Source organism: Pan troglodytes, chromosome 1, assembly GCF_028858775.2.
Source record: "Pan troglodytes isolate AG18354 chromosome 1, NHGRI_mPanTro3-v2.0_pri, whole genome shotgun sequence".
Classification (NCBI taxonomy): domain Eukaryota; kingdom Metazoa; phylum Chordata; class Mammalia; order Primates; family Hominidae; genus Pan; species Pan troglodytes.
The window spans coordinates 122,782,151-122,804,749 of NC_072398.2; the positions used below are offsets into that span (position 1 = coordinate 122,782,151).

Sequence of the window (22,599 nt, forward strand, 5' to 3'; positions counted from 1 at the left end):
GATAGTGAGAGGTCCCTGGTGAGCACATTAAATTTATCCATCCCCCGTACCACCCTGCAGTTCCAGTACCTTTTTTTTTTTTTTTTTCATTTTTTTAGAGACAGGGTCTTGCTATTTTGCCAAGCAGCCTCCAACTCCTGGGCTCAAGCAATCCTCCCACCTCTGCCTCCTGAGTAGCTGAGACTACAGGCATGCACCACTGCGCCTGGCTAGTTCCTTTTATTTCTGGAGCTGTCTTCCTAGTTCACACTCTTAATAATAATTAGCATTTAATTTAAGAATTACAATGTATAATTTTAACAATGAACAGATACATAAATGAATAATAAACATAATTAATTGGCTTATCTGAAATCACACAAGAATTAAATGATCAAACTAGAGTTAAAACGCATCAGTCTGATTTCTACTTTCAACCAAGATAGGATTACAAAAAAGGGAAAAGAACTGCATTTACTGTCCCTGACTTTAAGATTTACCATAAAGCTAAAATAAAATAGAGACCGGGTGGTATTGGCATGAAGATAGATAAATAGATCAATGGGACAGAGAGTCCAAAAATAAACCCACGCATATATAGATAATTGATTTTCAACAAAGATACAAGGCAATCCAAAGGAGAAAGAATAGACTTTTCAACAGATGGTGGTGGAACAACTGGATAACCATATGCAGAAAACATAAACTTTGATTCATACCTCACACCACATTAAAAAATGAACTCAAAATGGATCATAGATCTAAATGTAGCACCTGAAACTATAAAATGTCCAGAAAAAAAAACACAAAAGAATATCTTTGTGACGTTGGGTTAGGCAAAGATTTCTTATATACAACACTAAAAGTATAATCCATTTTTAAAATTTGATAAATTTGACTTCATTAAAATGAAGAATATCTGCACTATTAAGGGAATGAAAAGATAAGCCACAGACTGGGGGAAAATATATATCTTATAAAGGACTTGTATTCTGTGTGTGTGTATTCTCAAAACCCAGTAATAGGAAAACAACTCAATACAAAATGGGCAAAAGATATGAACAAACACTTTACAAAAGAAGACATACTTGTGGAAAATAAAGGCATGGAAAAAATCCTCAGCATCACTAGTCATTAGCAGAATGCAGAAAAGGTTTTTTTTTTTTTTTTTTTTGGAGACGGGGTCTCATTCTGTCACCCAACCTAGAATGTAGTGGCGCAATCACAGCTCACTGCAGTCTTGACCTCCCAGGCTCTAATGATCCTCCCACTTCAGCCTCCTGAGTAGCTGGGATCACAGGTGTGCAGCACTACACCTGGCTAATTTTTGTATTATTTGTAGAGATGGGGTTTCACCATGTTGCCCAGGCTGGTCTCAAACTCCTGGGCTCAAGCCATCTGCCCACCTTGGCCTCCCAAAGTGCTGGGATTATAAGCGTGAGCCATTGCTCTGGGCCCACAGAATGCAAATTAAAACCACAGTGAGATACATACTTATTGGATGTCTAAAATTAGAAGCTGGTCATTGTGGCTGTGCCTGTAATCCCAGCACTTTGAGAGACCAAAGCAACAGGATCACTTGAGGTCAGGAGATTTGAGAACAGCCTAGGCAACATCGTGGGACCCTGTCTGTACAAAAAATTTTTAAAAATTAGCTGGATGTGGTGACATGTGCCTGTAGTGCCAGCTACTTGGGAGGCTGAGGCGGGAGGATCACTTGAACTCAGGAGGTCAAGCCTGCAGTGAGCCATGATCGCACCACCGCACTCCAGCCTGAGCAATAGAATGAGACCCTGTCTCAAATAATAAATAAATAAATAAATAATAAAATTAGAAAGACTGAGTAAACTAAGTGTTGGCAAGGATGTGGAACAATCAGAAATCTCATACCTGGTAAGAATGAAAAATGGTACGATCATTTTGGAAAATAATTTGGCTGTTTCTTAAAAAGTTAAACACATACCTCACCATTTCACTCCTAGGTATTGACTCAAAAAAAATGAAAGCACATGTCCATACAAAAACATACAGGAATATTCACAGTAGCATTATTTTTAACAATCCTCAAACTATAAGCAAACCAAATGTCTGTCAGCCAAAATAAGTAATAAACAAATGAAATTTTTCCCAGCAAAAAAAGGAACACACAAAAACATGGATGAATCTCAAAAAAAGTCAGACCCAAAAAAAGAATACAGATGGTTTGATCCAATCATATAAATTTCTAGAAAATGCAAACTACTCTTAAAAACAGAAAGCAAATCAGTGGCTGCCTGGGGATGGAGAATGGCAGGAAGGAGGGATTACAAAAGTGCAAGAGGAAACTCTTGGGGGTGAAGAACGTGTTCATTATGTGAACTGTCGTGGTGAATTTATGAGTGTATACATATGTCAAAATGTATTGAGTTTATGTCTTAAATATGTGCAATTTATTATTAAATGCTACTTATACCTAAATAAAGGTGTTTTCAAAAATCAGTCTAACTCCAAAACCCTAAGCTCCTTCCACTAAACCACTCTGCCTTATGAGCTGACTACTATGAATTTAAGGCATTTCAATTTGTGCACCCATCAAATATATGTTGACATATTGAGGACCTAATGAAGATCAGGAACTATTCAGGACATGGAAGATACAAACAAACCAGAACCCTGTCCTCTTGGAGCATGCACTCTAGCAAAGGAAGGCCAAACCAAGCAGCTAAAGTAATAAAATATGTTGAGTGCTGCTAAATTTTATGAAGAAAAAGTGGAGTGATAGGAGAGAATACAGCTGTTAGGGAAGACCTCTCTGGCAACCAGATGCTTGAGCACAGGCCTACGGGAAGTGAAGGAGTGCATCCTTTGGAAACTTAGGAAAAGAACATCCAGGCAGAAGGAAGTGGAAGTGCAAAAGCCCTGAGGAGGGAGCAGCTTGGTTAGAACAGCCTGTGCACTTATGCCCCCAGCAGCAGGGAGTGTTGGTGGTTGACAGCTCCCGCTTAGTCTCTTGCAGACTTGCCCTTGGCTCATGATTGCTGCCTGGCTCAAAGTCATACCTGCTCCCTGGGCCACCTACATCCAATGATTGGTAGATAAAGGAATGTTAGTGCTCCTGGCCCAGATTCAGGAAAACTCTGGAGGGGAGATCTGGATGGTACACCATGGTGTCCACCAGGGCAACGGAAGCACCTAGGGTGCAACATTTAAAGAACACCCACTCTCCAGTTCGCTGAAGCCCAGAGTTCCAGAGGGGGGCAGCACAAACCCCTCAAGTGGGTCATTGGGAGTGATGGCAAACAGGACCAGTCATGTTCAGTCACTTGCGTGCACAGAGTCGACAGAGAGTTGTATCTAACTTGGATTGGGGTATTACTAGACAAGGGTGATGGAGACCGCAGTAAGGGAGTTAAGAGTGTTTTCAAGGATGTGATTTATAATATTGTACAGTGGAAACTAAGCTGGGTAAGCAAGGAACTGTGGCTTGTAATACCTCCCTGCAATGGAGGCTAAAGGGGCTGCAATGGAATGAAAAGTTGGCAGGAGCAATAGAATGGAGGACCCAAGGGAGTTAAAGAATTGTTGGAGAGGATCTTAGAGAAAGTAAGCAGGAAATATAGGAGTTGGTGATTAGAGAATGGGATGCTTGAAATGGAAACTGTGGAGAAGTGCCAGTTATTGATGATGGCCAGGTCTATGATGTAACCATGGGAACTGGCAGCTGAGGTCAGATGGAGGAAAAAAAATCATTGGAGGTCAGGAGGTCAAAAAATTGAGAGCTCTGAGTATTGGAAAGATTGTTCAATGGATATTGGAATCACTAAGAATTATGGCAAGAGTGGTGAAAGAGGTATTGAGCCATCTATTAAACTCTATAATTATTAAAATATTAGGGGATTATCTATTGGGCATGGATGATATAGACAACTGAGGGACAGTAGATGGTGTAATCTGATGATGTGTTTTATAGGACCTAGGGGATTCAGGAAAGAGAGAAAAACAATGGTCTGGAAGTACAATGATTTTAAAGAAATGAGTTAGGAAAGATAATTATTGTGTTAGCAACCATCTCTGGCTAATGTCAACTTCTTGGTTGTCAAAATAGGTAATGAGTGTTATCACTGAACTGTTCCATTGGGAAACAATGCAAATAAAGCGGTTGCTTTTGTAATGTGAATTTACTTTAAAGCTTTGAATGACTAAATTTACCAGCTGTCTGAAATTCTCCCTTCAGGAATGAGATTCTGCAAAGCAGTGAATGCATGAATTTTGATACCGAAGGGAATGGAGCTAAGACAACCAAGAGGGGAAACAGCTACAAGAGTAAGTCTATTTACACATTATTAATGTACTAATAAGGTAATACCAGGAAATTTAAGATTAGTAAATAATGCAAAGGCCAGGAGAGGGACTGAAAATAAAAGATAAAGATAAGAGTCTGGAACGGAAGAGGGAGAAAATGTGAGGATGCTCCACACAAGAATCATCCACTTTCCAGACCACACATGCCTGTGTCGATGCTTCCTGACAGCCACCCTCCTTCACTAAGCTCATGCGCACTATTTTAGCTTATGTTACTTGGTGTGCAATTCCAGATATCAAAACTGTGATTAGTCAGGATTAGGTTTTGCTGAGAGTGGACAGAAAACCTATAACAGTGGCTTAACCAGAAGTTTCTTCCTGATATAAAATAGTAGAGGCAAAGGCTCCAGGAGTGGCGTGGCAATTCTATTCCACGGAGTCTTGAAAGACCCAGGCTCCTTTTTCCTCTTTAGTCTGCCATTCCTAGGAGGAGGCCCTCCTTCTTGGTCCAAGATAAAGTTCCAGCTATCACATTAAAGTTCTAAGCAGCAGAATTCAGTGAGAGGAGATAAAAGAGACTAACGATACATTCCAGCAATCTCTATTGGGGAACAATTGGCAGTCTACCACACAAATGAATGAATAAATAAATGTGATCTGGTGCATAGGTAGATCAGCCAAGGGCAGAATTTAAGACATGCAATGGAAAGATATAGAGAGAGGTGGCCAGGTGCATTGGTTCATGCCCATAATCCCAACACTTTGTGAGGCCAAGGCAGGTGGATCACTTGAGCCTAGGAGTTTGAGAGCAGCCTGGGCAACATGGAGAGACCCCATCTCTACCCAAAATATAAAAAAGTCTCCAGGTGGGGTGGCGTGTGCCTGTAGCCCCAGCTACTCGGCAGGCTGAGGTGGGAGGAGTGCTTGAGCCCAGGGAGGTCAAGGCTGCAGTAAATATGAATATGAAATGAATATGGAGATGGAGTAAGAACTTCAGAAACTAGTAAAGATTTGAAGTGGCCATTGTAGGGGATATAAAAAAGAAATATTTAGGGATATAGAAGGAATGTAGAGTAGGATTAACTCCAGGAAAACATTGGAAACTGCAAGATTTTTAGTGGCCTAATCCATAATGTAGTCTTCCACCATGCCCTTACGTCCCCCTTCTGCCAAAGGCAGACCATTTCCACCAAAAAAAAAAAAAAAAAAAAAAAGGAATCATATAAAACTTCCTTTTTGGGCCCAGCATGATGTCTCATGCCCATAATCCCAGCATGTTGGGAGGCCAAGGTGGGAGGGTTACTTGAGCCCAAGAGTTCCAGACCAGCCTGGGCAATGCAGTGAGACCCCATCTCTATAAAAAATTAGCCAGGTGTGGTGGTGTGTGCCTATAGTCTCAGCTACTTGGGAGGCTGAGGTAGGAGGATCACTTGAGCTTGGGAGGTTGAGACTACAGTGAGCCACGATCGTGCCACTGTACTCTAGCCTGGGCAACGGAGCAAGACCATGTCTCAAACAAACAAACCCCACTTTTTGTCACAAACACACACCACTTTTTTTCTTCTTCACTCAAATTAAGTAGATGGTATTTTCTTGCTGGTACTAACAAGGATAAACAGATTAAAAACTCAATGTTAGAAAATATCAGGAAGACCCTTACTGATCAGAGATTCCTGGTTATTACAATAAAAGAAACCAGTTAGGCTCCTGTATTCCAGGGAAGAGAAACTCAGGCCACCTTAAGGAAAACAGAGAAATTGCAAGGATATCCACTGACCAGACTGGGAAAAAACTAGAAAGCCAGCAGGAAGTGAGGCAGCTTCAGGGTCCGGTGACTCTTTTACATGGTCACTGTTGTAAGACAACTATGCATCTTGTCCACTCTTCTAAGGACTGGCCAATTCTTAGTTTTCTGTCAAAATTCTGAAAGAAGCCTGTCTGATTCACTTACATAATTCTCAACAAACTTCTTGGGCTGAGCCCTTTATACTAGACTACTTCATCAGCCAGCCAAAGGAGGGAGCATCCATATGACTGGCATCATTTTAATACATTGTACCATTCAGGGTCCAGTCCAGAGACAGAAAACACACAGTAATTCCAAGAGGCAAAGTTTGATACAAAGAATTATTAACCAGTAACGGGGTTAACTACTAAAGGTAAAGAGAAGGCTAAAAAAATACAGTAATAGTGGATATAGGGAGCAGCCATTACCTCTAGTGCTGAGGCAGAGGACCCAAGAAAAGAACAAATGTGGGGGACGTGGCTGGGCACAGTGGCTCACATCTGTAATCTCAGCACTTTGGGAGGCCAAGGAGGGAGGATTGCTTGAGGCCAGGAGTTTGAGACCAGCTTGGGAAACACAGTAAGACCCAGTCCCTAGGAAGAAAAATTAAAATCAGCCAGTTGTAGGGGCACCCGCCCATAATCATCCTTCCTAACCACTCAGGAGGCTGAGGCTGGAGGATTGCTTGAGCCCTGGTTGAGTCTGCAGCGAGCTAAGATCGTGCCACTGCACTCCAGCCTGGGTGACAGAGCAAGGCTCTGTCTAAAACAACAATAACAACCAAACCAAACCAAAACAAACAAAAAACGAAAACATTAGGAGACGTTCCCTTGCTAGACTGAGATTCAGACCTTGTTGGCGAGGGTGCAGTTGTGGCTTCTCAGCAAATGCTGAGAAGCTGAAGGTTGGAGCTGGAGAGCAGAGGTGTCAACAAAAGTAGCTAGGAGGCCACCCACTGGGGTGCCACTGACACTTACTGGGAAACCTGTGAGGTCCTGCTGAAACTCCTGGGCAGCTGCCTGCTGGAGCACTAGCAAACTTGCTGGGAAGCGGGCAGGGGGACTCGTGGACTTGCGGGGAACTCCCACTTCTCTCAATGAGATGGTACTGAAATTTGTTGGGGGATATATATTGCTGGGTGCTCTACATGCCACTGGCCCCTACACAACGAAGAAAAAAGAAAAAAGAAAACACACCTCTCTGCTGCAGCTCCCTCCAGCATGCTCCACTGACACGCTTAACATTATGCCAGCCGGCAATGGAAAAATGTTTAAAAGGCCCAGCTCCAGAATCACGAAGCAGGGAAATAAAAGGTGGATGTGGAGCTAGAAAATGTATAAATAACTGGCACATCCACAAATCATTGGCTGTCCCTGCACAAGTTTCGGCATAACCCATGGAACACTTCATTCAGGAAATGTTCACCGAACCAGTACCTGGATTGGCTGGATGAGTGTTGCATTTAAGATTTTCCCTCTATTGGTATAGTCGAATATCCAGGACATTGACTTCAAAATTTCTAAATAAGAGGGAAGGAGAAGACAAGAGGTCTTCCCTTGCATTTGCTCAGCAAGCACTGCTTGTTTTCACTTAGATTATATGTTTATTTTGGATGTCAGAGGTTCATAGCTGATGGAATTTGTTGGAGGGTGGGGCAGGGATGTGTGTGACTAATTGCACTGACTCAAGAAACAGAGAAATAATTCAGCTTCAGAATGGCCAGAACAAGAATCAGCCAAGGAAAACCAACTGAAGATTGGTGGACTTTAAGTACCTGCAGATCAGGGAAGCTTATGTGAGGATTTCTTTACAATAAGTAGTTCTTTTTCCAATCCTTGTGGCAAAACCTCAGGGCTTACATGAAATGCTGTAAGGTCAGTTCTCTGTTTATGCAATAGGCTGAAAAAGCACCCCCCACCCCCTAACACACACATCTGGATAGATATCTGTGCTACACATTGTGGATCATGATTATGTAAATAGAAATGCTTTGAATATCAATACTCTGAGAAATCAAATAATGGATTTTAAGTCAGCCATGATGCTAACATTTTCCAGTTGTGACAATTGTCCCGATAAATGCCATTTCAGAGGTACTTGCAAAGTGCTGTGGGACTTTATAGGGTGGAATGACGGAGGGGAAATTTCAGAGTGACACTACCAAGAAGCGTTTCCTGCCACATAAAATCATCTCTACTTAGAGGTCCTATAATTTAGTCATTCAAGGCTGATTTCAGCATTTACGTAATAGAATCAAACTAGGAACAGAATCAACGCCCATCAGTTGGCCAATATCACCTGAGAATTGGTCCACTAGTCAGTGTTTGAGGTTGCACGTTGGCATCAGTTGAAAGATGTATAAACTGCCAGTGGTGGGACCTCATCTCTACTAACCAAAAACTTTATAATAAAGCACAACTTTTAGGGAAGAGAATTAAGCGAATACCATTGTCATTTTTTTCTTCCTCTGCACCTCTAAGTAAAATAACAAAACAGATACTGCCTTTGCAACTAACTGCCTAAGTACTCTTAGGAACTTAAGTTTCTGGTTTATTAATTCCCAAACACTGTACATCTAAGCATAGCTTTAAAAAAATCAGTTAATGAACAGAACCAAAGTCCTCGGGCAGTTTGTGAGTTCCTTTGAAGTTACACACAAATTTTAGGGTACTTTTTATTTTTGAGACACAGTCTCCTTCTCTCGCCCAGGCTGGAGTGCAGTGGTGAGATCTCGGCTCACCGCAACTTCCGCCTCCCAGGTTCTAAGCGATTCTGCTGCCTCAGCATCCGGAGTAGCTGGGATTACAGGCGTGCACCACCACACCCGGCGTATTTTGTATTTTGTATTTTGTATTTTGATTTTTTGAGACGGAGTCTTGCTCTGTCAACCAGGCTGGAGTGCAGTGGCGTGATCTCAGCTCACTGCAACCTCTGCCTCCTGGTTTCAAGGGATTCTCCTACCTCAGCTTCCCAAGTAGCTGAGACTACAGGCATACACCACCACACCCGGCTAATTTTTGTTTTTTTATTAGAAACAGGGTTTCACTGTGTTAGCCAGGCTGGTCTCGAACTCCTGACCTTGTGATCTGCTCGCCTTGGCCTCCCAAAGTGCTGGGATTACAGGCATGAGCCACCGCACCCGGCCCGTATTTTCCACTTTTTAGTAGACATGGGGTTTCAGCATGTTGGCCAGGCTGGTCTCAAACTCCTTTCACTCAGGTGACCTACTGGCCTCGGACTCCCAAAGTGCTGGGATTACAGATGTGAGCCACTGCACCTAGTGGGGTACTTTTTTTTAGACAGGATGGTAGCTTTCATCAGATTACTAAAAAGTGGGCCCAGAACTCAAAACCACCATTGCCTTAGAGGAACTGAGGAACTAAATCAGAGTTAAGAGATAAAAACAGGGCAATATTAAAATGAACACTTTATATTAAAAGTTTAAGATTGATGATATACTCGCCCATGTATAGAATTTAATTGCAAATTAGACATTAAAAACAGACAAAAGATTTTAATACATGGAAAGGTGAAATCATTCCAGTAAGTACAAAAACTGGATGGAGGATGCTTATTAAGCTGTATTAAAAATTTTTTAAATTATACTTTAAGTTCAGATACATGTGCAGAACGTGCCGGTTTGTTACCTAGATATACATGTACCTTGGTGGTGAGCTGCACCCATCAACCTGTCATCTACATTAGGTATTTCTCCTAATATTATCCCTCCCCTAGTCCCCCACCCCACAACAGGCCCCGGTGTGTGATGTTCGTGTCCAAATGTTCTCATGTTTCAAGAAATGTGAGATGTCTTTCATAGCCACTTGTTTTCCCAGTTTCTTAGGAAGCCACTCTCCAAATAAATCATGCATATATATAGCAATAACTAGCACAATTTACATATTCTCACACCTACCATAATTTTCCTCAAAAGCAAACATATTTAAAAATCATAAGAAGGGACGGGAGTGGTGGCTCACACCTGTAATCACAGCGCTTTGGGAGGCTGAGGTGGGTGGATCACTTGAGGCCAGGAGTTCAAGACCAGCCTGGGCAACATGGCGAAATCCCAACCCTACCAAAAATACAAATTAGCCGGGTGTGGTAGCATGCACCTGTGGTCCCACCTACTTAGGAGGCCAAGTTCGGAGGATCACTTGAGCCAGGGAAGTGGAGGCTGCAGTGAGCAGAGACTGCACCACTGCACTCCAGTCTGGGTGACAGAGCCAGGCCCGTCTCAAAACAAAAACAAACAAAAAACCCACAAGAAATCAAATGTAGTGACGATCATCGAACTGTCAATCGAGGTGATAGTTCTTTCACCTCCATGTGAAGTAATTTAAATTCTTTCCACATTTTACTTAAAATAGTCAGATAAAACATTTCACATGGAACCATATCCAAAGTAGTAGCTCCATAATTTAGGTATGCTAAAAGTAGATTTTCAACACAAGACATATTTCGTGGCTTTCATATTATACAATAGGTTTTTCTAACTTCTGGGTGTCTATAGCACTAATTCACTTGATGCTCAATTTAAAAGACAAAGGAATTTTCTTAAAAAAGAAAAAAGCATATCATTTTTAGAAGAATTCATTTAATGAGATTTTTCTAAAATGGAGTGGTACAAATGTTAAGCCCACATATGGAGGACTCTTGCAAGTGTACTCATTTGCTCCATTTAACATTTTTGCAAGGTGGCTTCTGAGTGCGCATTAGTTGGCCAGTATAACCAGTGAGATAAAACAAACCTCAATGTGCGTGCCAGGTTCACTACACTGTCAGAATACTGAGTTTTAGCCCTAGCACTGACATCATTACTTTGGGCCTCTATTTTCTTTTCTAAAAAGAATTGGGTGAATTATCTTAAAGAATTTCAAGTCCAAATTTTAAAAAATGCTAACATATTGTCCAAGTAAAAGGTATCCCAATAAACATTTTTGACATGGAACAAAGTAATCAAATGACACATGTAACAACCACTGACAAAGGGAACTGCCATTATCAAGAATTCTAATAAAGATTATTGATTACCACATGCCCAATCCCAGTCTATGCATTTCTCTAAAATTCACTTGTCATCTGGGCACTAAGACATCCCTGTACACAAAGTGTGACTCTACTGATGTTTCATCAATTTCCACAATATAAATATGTTAAAAAAAGTTAACAAATGGGGGAAAAGCCAAGACCCAGGATAAAGGATTTAATCCAGTATTTATTCCACACTCATGATGGTTCTGTAATCAGAATACAAGTTGTAAGAACAATCTATCAAATAATTTGCTGATAGTCTTAAATAATGCAGCACAGCATTACTTTTAATACTCCTCTGTTCTAGATTAAGTTTAAAAACTCAAACAGCAATCTCCATTATCAATTAAAAAAGTTCTGAATTTTAAAAAAAGGACACTATATCAAGCTGTTTCATAATTTAAGGATTTTCCATTTATAAAAATGCTTTGGAAGCTTGAGGCTTGAATCTGTTTCTCTACTCATCTGCCCCACCCTCTCCCCATTACATGTTAGTATAGGGTTCTGCAAGAATGCTAGGCTTTAGACATTAATTTTTTTCTTTAATATAGTACTTTAAAATCTGAGAAAGAATTCAAGAAAAAAAGATTACATGTCATGTATTTTTTCAAATAAAAAAGGAAAACTAAGTGAATAAATTTTAGGCATACTAAGTGTCCCTTTGAGGTAGAATGCTAAAAGGACTTTTGATGAAATCACAGCCTAAAAACCTCTGCATCAGAAACTTCTCATAAATTCTCTCTAAAGGTAACTGTGGAGAATATTAAGTGTAACATATTAACAAGAGCCTTCCAAGATAATATACAGTAGACAAGAATGTTAATCCTACAATGCTGCCTTCTTGTACATTGGCAGCACATACTTCTCCTATAACAGACATCCAAGATCCATTCTCAAAGTCTTTAGCATTCTATTACGAAAAGCACAGCCATGCTAACTTCAGTACACAAACCATAATCCCACACCTACAAAACAAAAATAGATTAGTGGCAGTTTATTGCCTTATACAAATTTAACCAACATGGCAACCATGCCAAAGGAATTAAAACATTTTCAGGACATATGTACAGACTGTACATTTCAAAAACAAACAATAAAAATGCAAGAACAATCTGTGCATCATGTATCAAACTTAACAATTGGGTGAAAACACCAATGCAATAAATGGAATTACAAAGGCACTTCCCTACACGAAAGAGGAAATGAAAATGCAGCCTACAGGGAGAGCTTGAGGAGTGCGAACTACTGCACAATCTCAACTTGGGGGAAAAAAGCAGATTTAATCATTTATAGGATTCAATGTGATCCACTTTTACAAAATATTTTCACACAGTCTCATCTTTGTTTTTATGCTGTTTTTCTTGGCTCTCTTGTTCTATACTTTGGCTCCTTCGACGATCATGTTTGTCTGACTGGTCCTTACTATCACTGTGATCTCGTTTGTGGGAACGTTCTTTGCTTCTACTACGCTTTCTAGATTTTTCTTTGCTGGGACTATGTTCCCGTTTTTTTGATTTTTCAACACTGTCAGTTCTTCCTTGACTGCCACTTCGACTTCGTTTATTTGATTTTTCTTTACTTTCATTTTTATGTTTACTTGATTTCTCTTTGCTTCTACTTCTACTTCGTTTCCCTGCATTTCTACTTCGACTCCTACTTCTGTGTTTCCTTTCTCTGCTTCTGCTTCTACTGTGTTTTTTCTCTTTCTTGGAATCTCTTTTGTCATCTCTGTGCCGCCTATCATCTTTGTCTTCTTTATGTTTCTTCTCTTCTACCTCTCCCCTACTTCTCTGTTCCTTGGACCTTTCTCTTGATCGCTCTCTCTCTTTTTCTCGTTCATTTCCTCTTTCCTTATCATAGTCACGATCTCGTCTTCTACCTCTCTCATTTTCTTTCTCTCTTTCTCGATCCCTGTCCCTTCTATCCCCTTTCCTATCACGACTTCGACTGCGACTTCTATGCCTTTCCCTACTTCTGCTGCGCCTGCGTTCTAACCCCCGGTCAATACTTCGGGATCTTCGCCGTTCTTTCTCCCTTTCTTTGGCTTCACGCTCTAGTCGCTGGCGTTCTTTCTCTCTTTCTAATTCTCTGTCAAAACTAGAAGACCCATGGCCCTCCCGATGATGACTTCTACTTCTTGACCTTCTTGGGGACCTCCGTGGACTCAGAGATCTCCTTGGAGACCTAAGGAAGGCGGAGGGAGAAAGAAAATTTCAATGAATAAAACATATGAAATTCTTTTCACAGTAAAACTTTCAACAGCATTATTTATTCATGTCCTCAAGCTTAAGGCCATGTCAAGAATCATTAAAGCAAAAAATTTTATTGTTCTCATTTACAGATGCATAATTTTATAGAAAAAGCCCTGAAAGGAAGAAAATAATCTTTGGGGGGGTAAAAGTGACCAACTAATAAAATGAACAGTAAAAACAAATTCCTAAGAACTTGCTATTTCTCAGAACCATTAATTTTGTATAAAGCATATATGAAAAATAAGCATAATTCAAGAGTGACATTACCTTGAACGTCTGCGTTCAACATGTCTGTCTATTTCCTCAGCACCTTCCTTCCCATCTTTCTTGATTTTTCTAGGTCGGGTTTTAATCTGTTGATCAATATTCTTTTGAACTGGAACTGGAATTCTTGGAAACAAGGTAGAAAACCACTCCAGTTTTGTGAGAAAAGATCGTAGCATTTCTCCAATGGTCATTACACAGCCTCCACCAGCCTTCACATCTAGGTCCTACAGAAACACAAAAGATACCCTAGCCGTCAAAAACAGTATTTCCATATATACATGAATATTATAAAAATATTACCATCTTTGGAATCTCAATACAAAAAAAACTAACAGAAAAATTTTATTTTCATATCCTAATCTGACAATGAATGAACAGAAATATTTGGGCTTAGTGTGTGCATGCAGGTGAGAACAAACCCTGCAGCCTCACAGGCATAAAGGGAACTGATCTCACTCAGTTAACAATATGAAAAAGCCCCTTACATTTCTAAACTATGCAGAACGATTGACTTAAATTTACATTCCACATACCTACTATGTATTTATTTCTGTGGACATATTTGCACACATCATATACCTTGCACCATAACCTAGCTACATATGATCTACTTTAGATAATTCCTGTCTAAAGGTTATCTTTTAACAGCTCTAATATAAAATGAAGCCCTAATAAAACTGGAAGCAATAGCAAACCAACTGCCATGAAGCAGTGAGGTTTCTAATTTAGTTATGTAGAAAATAAATAAATGAACAAATAATTGGAAACGCATAATCCATGATGACCATTGTCTCTGAAAAGGGTCATTACCGCATGAAGGCCTTCTTGCTATGCCCTCTCACAGCTCAGGACATGTTAGTCAGCTATTGTCAGTCCCAAACCTATAGTGCAAGCACACAAGGAAAGTGAGATTTGTTATCTAAACAGGAAAACAAGAGCTAAAGGTAAAACTGCTTGCACTCACACACATTTAAGTGTTCAGATATACAGTATTTCCAAATATAATCGCTGCAGATATCTAAGGAAGAAAACAATAAGTTAGCTTAAATAGAGGACCTCAGATTTGTAAACACAATAAAAAACATAAAATAGAGGCATCCAGAAACAAAACCAATACAACACCAATTATGAAGAGGAACATGCTTTTTTAAAGACAGAAGGGAGAAGCACTTCAGTCTGAAAAACTGATCTAAAGATAAAAAGACCTTAAAGATTGTGATTTAAAACACGTTTTGCTTCTTCTGAGTGAAGTAACTCAGTTAACAGGCAAAAAAAAAAAGAGAGAGAAAAATAAAAATTCTCCATGTCTAAATGAGATTTTTTTTTTTAGGTGTGCATGTAATAACAAAACACAATAGATTTCCATTAGAACCATCCTTTAATTCAATAAATTCTTTGGATGAACTCTGTAAATAGACTACTGACATATAGCACTCAAAAAGTCTTCTTTATGAACCTTAAAACACATAGTAGTAGAGTGGGTAGACATATGGACAATACAGCTCATCATTTCATTTTTGAGATGTTGGACTTCACCATGTAAGTAAATTAATGCATATATGATATTTTGTTTTGTTTTGAGAAAGGGTCTTACTCTGTTACCCAGGCTGGAATGCAGTGGCAATGATCTTGGCTCACAGCAAATTCTGTCTCCTGGGCTCAAGTGATCCTCCCACCCCAGCCTCCCAAGTAGGTGGGACTAAGATGCATACCTCTATGCTCAGCTAATTTTTAAACTTTTTTTTGTAGAGATGAGGTCTCACTATATTGCTCAGGCTGGTCTTGAACTCTCGAAGTGTTGGGATTACAATGTGAGCCACCACGCCCAGCCAATGCACACACAATTTAAATCTAACTTAGTATTTCAGATTTCAAATTAGGGAGACTCGAATTACAATTAAAAAAATTTCTTTTTTAAAGGTATGTGTGGTGTACTAGGAGTCAGAAAACTGGAATTAAAATTTTGTCACCTTGAACAAGTCATCCCAACACTTAGCCTATTTATGTAACACCCAACTCTTCAATTCTGCACTTCTATGCAAGTGGGAATACTGATATTTGGAAGAAGCTAGAGGGTGAAGAACTGAAATGTTCCAGAAAAAAAAAAAGCTACAATTAGTATTCTATGTGCATATCTTTTATTATCTCTTCGATCTTGAGCATGCCCCATCTTGAAAAGTCACTATTAACTATACAATTCAGGATCAATACAATACACAGAACATAATTAAGAAGAGAAAATTTTCCAATAGTTACCAAACACATTTAAACAATTTTAAAACAAGAAAATAAAACTTCAGAAATTTACCCTAAAATACATAAAAGCCATCAGGTCTCAGTAAAAAGACATTAATTCCAAAAGTATCTCACTGAAATAAATTTAACTACAGGAAGTTCTTGAAGACATTAAACCACCAATAAATAAAAGATAATAAAAATATGAGAGTAATCAGAAGAAAACAAATTATTACCCTTGTTGACATACCTCTTCATCATCAAGGAAGGATTCAAACCAGTCCCACAGATCTGTAGGGGGCTGTGTATATCTAGAATTACAAAAGACTATTATTAAACACATGTGAATTAAAATGAGATATTTACTGGAAATGTACATAAATGCACGCTCACCTTATATACATAAATCCAAGCGCTCTAATATATGGAGAGTCTGTGTGTGTTATAAGACCCATCACTTGCTTTCGAGTTAACTTCAGGGTAAATAATTTGTATAACAGGCAAAATGCTGTAGAAACAATTCCTCCTGTTCCAACACCTCGAACCTTTAGGGGAAACGAGTTAAGAAAAAGTAGTAAAATAATGAACGGACTCTTAACACCAATTGATTAATCCTGTTAGGTATCAATAACAAGCCATAATCCAGAACTAAGGAGCATTAAAAAGTAACACTTTTCTAACCCTATTTCACTGAGCACTTGAATTTGGATTAAAAAAATTGTCACTCAAGTGTATAATTGACAGGCCTCTAGTTCTCTAAATATAAACTTAGTTATTAGACACAGAAAAACTGAAAAATGCACGTACTTCTACTTACCCCTCCGCACATCCCTGTCTGGCCCGCTGTTTTCCTGCTTCCTTTCTCCCATGGTTCAACGTGCGTGACCTGAAAATAGAAAAGAGGAACACAACAAACATTCATACTTTGAATTTGTTTAAAAGCCTGATAAAAGTAAACCCAAGTCCATAATAGAGCAGCTCTTCCAAAATTATTTTGGCATTAAGTATATGTTTACTGATATTAAGTGTGTAAATCATTTTTGGAAAAACTGCTTAGACATTTAAACAGCACCCATAAAGCTACTAGGGTTTAACAAAACCTTAATAGCTTTGCAGAGGAGAAATCCCACTAAACTAGCTTTATAAAGAGCTGATATCCACATCTGGGAGTCAGAAAATTTCTATAGTCTCACTTGGTTGCAAAAACTATTTGGTAATATTTTAACTTTGATAATATTTGACAATTTAACTTATGGGTTGCTTTTAAAACATTTTCCTTTAAAAATGGATTTAAGTCTCCAATTTAAAGCAAAAAGTATTAACGTTAAGCATTAATTTAAAAACTTCAAAACACCTTCAATAGTTCAATTTTATTGTAATTTAAAATCTACATTATAAAATTAAGGAAAATTACTTGAAGAAAATTTTCTAAAACAGTAACGAGTTACTTGTGATGCAAAATTATGGAACTTTTTATTTGTACATTTTTTCCACCAGGGTCAGGTTTATTCCTGATTAAAGATAAAATTACAAAGGCCACACTTAACAGAGATCATTGTTGTAATTAAGCTTCAGCCTAATTATGTGTGAACCAATCCAATTATTCCCCAGAATATAAATTGTGTCAAAAACTGAGTGTGAATAGTCACTGGCATATACTAAGTATCATCAAAGATGATACAGTATCATATTTGCTAAGAGGAACATCTTACAAAAACTAGTCCTTATCTAAAAATAGCAACAACAACAACAAAAGAATATTAACTCTAAAATAGAATCCAAAAAGGTCTTTTGGGAAGACCCATCTTTGTTTTTTTTTAAAACATAAAAAAAAATCCTGTTTTTTCACTGCATATTTCTAAAATTCTATTTCCACCCACATGGTAAATTTTGTAGTCCTGAACAGTGGCTTTAGATAGAAAAGCATGCATGTAAGTTTAAGCACTACCCTATTTTGCAGTGCTTTAACGTTTCCTTTCTTCCCCACAGATTGCCATGTAAAAGATGTTTCAATTCCTTAAAAGCTAGCCAAAGGCAGGGCTGGATGCATACAAAATAAAATTACAAAGTTGGAAACTTATATATTTCAGTGAGTATTTGATCTGAACGTCTTAAGTCTTCTTAATATTAGTAAAAAACTGGGTCTTTAGTTTTTTAACGGAATTTAAAAACAATTCCTGGTAGAATCTTGTTTCAAAACACATTTGAAACTTAAAAACGAGACTTTCCTCTATTACATTAACATTTTGCCTATGTTAGAAAACAGAACCTGCCGCAGAAAGAGCAGGAACCCAATTTTCAACTGTTTAAAGTTTACTGCATAAATAAAGCTAAGGATTAAATGTTATTCACCATACTGTATCCATGCTAAAAAGGTCTTACCTTTTAAAAGCTAAAAAAACTAATTCATAGAATTACAATCAGACCTACTCTCCTAAGAGGATTCCAAATTTATTTGTGTACTTTATCAACCCAAAGTTGAACTGTATTCCTCAAGAGATGTTTTCTATAAAAAGCAACTAATCTCTCAAAATCCTTCAATAACCTAATTACTCAACTGGGGGAAAAGGTGGGCAAGACAAAAGAGAATGTCCTTTTGTTACCATCTCTACACATACGTTCAAATGACAGAAAACACTTTGTGCGGTCTGTCAAGTTTTTAAGAGTCAATATAGACAAAAATGGATTGTGTATTAGATGCTCCGGAGAAAATTTTTAAAGACCACTAAGGCTATTATTAATATTCTTTAAAATAGAAATTAACTTTCGGAGGCCTGGAAGGTATTTTTTATACTACATAATTTGCAGGGAAGTGGAAAAAGCCTACCTAATTGGTGAAGGACCAAAAGCAATGGCCAAAAAAAAACCCACAAAAATCTAATTAGTCGTTCATTTAACCAGGGAAATGCATTTATGGCGATTGAGCATGATTAATAGTGCATACCTCTACCTGCGACCCTGGGCTGCTCCGAGCCTCGCTGCAAGACTGAGTCAATCCTGCTAACGAAACAAGAACTGAGACAAGAGTGCAGTGAGGAGGCGCCAGGTGAGCTCCCCAGCACAGCCAAGCCAGCACCGACCCTGCCGCAGAAGCCCAGGGCCCAGATAATTCTAAATTAGCCCAATGCACAGGTGGCTGAGACCTCTTACTCCTGACTTCCTGCTGGGAAAATTTCCAGGCCTTCTGTACACCTCTTGAAATGGCACCTCTCCACCCTCATCCCCCCACCCCACCCGACACACACGCACTGACCATTTCCCTGCCTGGATCGGATAGTGAGTACCAACAACACGAGGCCAATACTGAAGTCATTACACGCCCTGGCCAGGGGTGAGCGGGAGAAGCACCAACAAGTTGGCGCTCAGTAGATCCACGTCAAAAGGAATAATTTTAAAGCTGTAAACTGGAAAGGCTTCTGTTACTCTTTCCTCCTCTCCCCCACCCCTCTTGCCCAACTCCCCCCAGGGGTGGGCAGGAGGTTGGGGGAGGAGAGAGATCAATAGTGGCGGGCTCTCCCGGCCCTAAAAATCTAAAATGGAAACAAGAGGGCGGCCCCAGTCCGACCCCTCCCAGACACACTACAGGCCGCAGCCACCCCTCCGCCGAACCACCTTCCCCCACCCACAAATCTTCAGATTTCGGGGGCCGCCTTCGCCCGTTTCCTCCATACCCCCTCTTCCGAACTTACCCCCAAAGCCAAGGCCTACACACTTCGTACCTTAAAGTAGATCTCGTCCACCACCTCGTGGTAGGTCTTGAGCTCGTAGAGCTGTACTTTGAAGTAAGGCGACGACAGGATGTTGGTCAGGATCATGGGGTTGAGGTTCATGGTCTTCTCGTTGCCCCAGAGCGGGAGCACATTGCCCTGCTTGCCGGAGACCGCCGGCTTGGTGGCGCCGCCGCCGCCGCACTGCTGCTGTTGCTGAGCCGCAGCTGCAGCCGCCTGGTGCTGCGGCTGCGAGTTGCCTGTCAGCGCGGGGCTGTTGTTAGCCATGTTGCGGCGGAAGGAAGGAGGGAGGGAAGGAGGGGGGGGAGGGGGCCAAGCTCGATCTCGCTCTTCGGGACAACGGTCTGGGACCCTACTCCATCGAACGTCGTCGGGAGAAGGGGCCGCCTCGCTGTGCCCCAGCTGGGCAAGAGAGGGCACCCGATGCCGACAAAAGGACCCCGGGCCAAGAGCAGACAGCGAAACCCAGACCGCGAGAACTCCACGCAGAAGGCGAGCCGGCGGCCAGGGAGCTCGATCTCTTCCGCCAACTGCCCCTGGGAACAAGATGGCGGGCCCGGCGGATATGACGCCACGCACCCCAGCGTTCCAAGCTGAGCTGGCGGCCAATCAGAGACGCTCAGGTGGGCTGGAGCGTCCTCTTCCTAGTTCCGCGCGTTCTCTGCACGCTGAAGTCGCTGCAGTGACCTCCGTACCTGACTCTTAGGGGATTTCCCCTGAGAATTTGGGGGCCGGGGGAGAGGGTTGTAGGCCTAATCCGTTGTTGTTGTATTTTGACTGGGGGCTTGATTTCTTTTGTCGGGAGCTGAGCCAGGAAGGGTTCGCATGGCTGCGGTGTGCTTGCTAATATCGTCACTCTGACTTCTGCAGAGTATCCGAGAGGGGTCTCCTGGGATCTCAGTTTTAAGGTTCTCTGGAAGGTACAATGGTCAGGGACCCCACTCCTCCAGGAGATTCTGATCAAAGGTCACGTACTTCGCCAGCCTCTAGTGTCCAGCCAGAGGTCTTAAATTTCTTCAACCGTAAGATTGAGATAACATCTGGCTGGGCTGTTGTGAGCATTGAAAGAGCTAATGTACTTGTAGTGCCTAGTAGACTGTTCCAGGCATCTGGTAGGCGCCTTTTCTTTTTCTCCCTGCTCCAGATCTTTGGATTCTAGGAATGTATCCGGAGTGATAAACATTGGGCGAGATACTGTATATTGGGAGTGGGTGTGTGAATGTGTGGGGAGTTTGAATGTGGCAATCTTGACTTCAGTGGCGCATACACAGGAGGAGAAAAGGATAAGATGGAAACTTTGGGGAAAATCCACATCTGGATGAAAATAAACCAGAAGGGGAGAGAGAGAGAGCGAAGACCAGCAGAAAAGTATTTAAACCAAGAGACAGTTGTTTGACAGAATACAAGGAAATAGAAAAGATAAGTGAATGGAGTGATTGATTAGTGTTTGGAGCTGTACGGTACGAAAGTGGTTATCCTGTCTGGTTCCTTTGTTTTAGGTTGCAAGAGAACTAGAACCCTGAGAGGAGAAGCAGTTTTCACCTTCTTACTAGCAAATCTTGTTTTTCTCTATAGTGGTTTTTATTAACTTCCAAAGGAAAACTGAAGATCCTAACCCCTGTGTCATGAGTTATCACGTTAAAAGTCCATAGAAAAAAATTTTTTTAATCCAGTTCTTTTTGTGTATATATTTTTTGCCTTGATAATACTAGTTTATTGAGTTTACCGAGTGACACATTGCCAAATCTTATGCCCTATTTTTAATTCCTCAGATACATGATCTTTCTGTATAGTCTTAGACAGTCTTTACCCCTAGTCTGTTTGGATGAAGAGCTTGGTAGAGAGGTTGAGTTTGATATCTAAGTGTCAGCGGCATCAAACTCGGAGCCAGGTATTATGATAAAGTGCTTTAACATATTCAGTGAATCCCTACAACAGGCTGAAGATGTTATTTTTATCCCCATTTTTTAAAAAAACTTTATTCAGTTATAATTGAAGACCTCTATGCTGCACATATATAAAGCCGTTTAAGTTTGGTTTGATCAGTTTTGACATATATGTATACCCATTAAACCACTACTACAATAAACATAATCTTCTGTCAATCCCAAAAGTTTTCTTGTGCCCTTTGTAATCCATCTCTCTTTCCAACCTCATACCGAAGCAACCACTTTCTGTCAGTAGAGACTAGTTTGCATTTTCTTGAATCTTAAATAAATGAAATCATTATCCCCACGCAGTGTTCTCTTTTTTTTTGCCTCCTTATTGCATGTATCAGCAGGTTGTGTTTTGTTTTAATTACTGATTAGTATTCAGTTGTATGGATTTATCACTATTTTGTTTATCTAATCATTGATGGGAACAGCATTTTTATTTGTAATAGCCCCAAATTAGAAACAACACAAATTGTTGTTGAAAATGCTGTGAACATTTGTGACTAGACTGTCTGGTTTTTTTTTTTTTTTTTTGAGACAGAGTCCCACTCTCTGGCCCAGGCTGGAGAGCCCTCTTTCAGCAGGAAGTAGCCAGATAGACTTGACATCCCTATTCACTATGCTATTTTCTCTTTCTTGAGACCATGATATGCAACAGGCGGACTTGAGCATGGGGGAATATAAAGGGTCCAAGATTTGACCAAGTTATTTGTCAGGGGAAAATGACCAGAGCAAAATTACCTGGTGACCATCCAGCAGGCCCTGGAGACAAAAACTTCTTATCTGAGGAATTCAGAAGTAATTAGACTTTCCTGTTATCTAACACAGGCATCTGGTTCCAGTTTTTTTCCCCAAAATTTATAAGTAACTAGAATTTCTATACATCTCTTGAATGCATGCATATCAAAACTCATTGTGTGACCCTTGCTGACATTAAGGCACCAGAATGTCTACAAATGTAATCACTTATCATGACCTACATGGCTAATATGGTCCAAATTGCCCATAAGCTCCCTCTTTGAGGTCCATAAATATCCCTAAGGAAAAATTCACTGGCACACTCAGTCCTCTCTTTCTGAGGCGCCCCGCTGCACTCTTTTGCA

General features: G+C 40.2%; 2 protein-coding genes across 4 annotated transcripts in view; both read right to left on the reverse strand.

The window, feature by feature from the left end:
- The window catches only part of FNDC7 (fibronectin type III domain containing 7), a 33,919-nt gene extending 30,691 nt beyond the window's left edge, over window positions 1-3,228 (reverse strand). The window contains exon 1 of the mRNA XM_054668305.2: window positions 3,018-3,228. Within this exon, the coding sequence (XP_054524280.1) occupies window positions 3,018-3,164 (147 nt within the window). The 5' untranslated portion in view covers window positions 3,165-3,228. The remainder of the gene's footprint in view (window positions 1-3,017) is intronic.
- Window positions 3,229-11,246: 8,018 nt separating this feature from the next.
- Window positions 11,247-21,665, reverse strand: PRPF38B (pre-mRNA processing factor 38B). Of its 3 annotated transcripts, none has more exons than XM_001145049.7 (6): window positions 19,554-21,665; window positions 16,652-16,720; window positions 16,228-16,379; window positions 16,085-16,145; window positions 13,600-13,823; window positions 11,247-13,264 (listed from the first exon to the last, which is right to left on the reverse strand). In XM_001145049.7, exons 1-6 carry the CDS (start codon window positions 19,827-19,829, stop codon window positions 12,406-12,408), a joined length of 1,641 nt encoding a protein of 546 aa, XP_001145049.1. In that variant the 5' UTR covers window positions 19,830-21,665; the 3' UTR covers window positions 11,247-12,405. The 3 variants fall into 3 exon arrangements, with proteins under 3 accessions (XP_001145049.1, XP_063672441.1, XP_063672447.1); XM_063816371.1 differs by having other exon boundaries at window positions 16,642-16,720; window positions 19,554-20,129; XM_063816377.1 differs by having other exon boundaries at window positions 16,071-16,145; window positions 19,554-20,123.
- Between the last annotated feature and the right edge of the window lie 934 nt (window positions 21,666-22,599).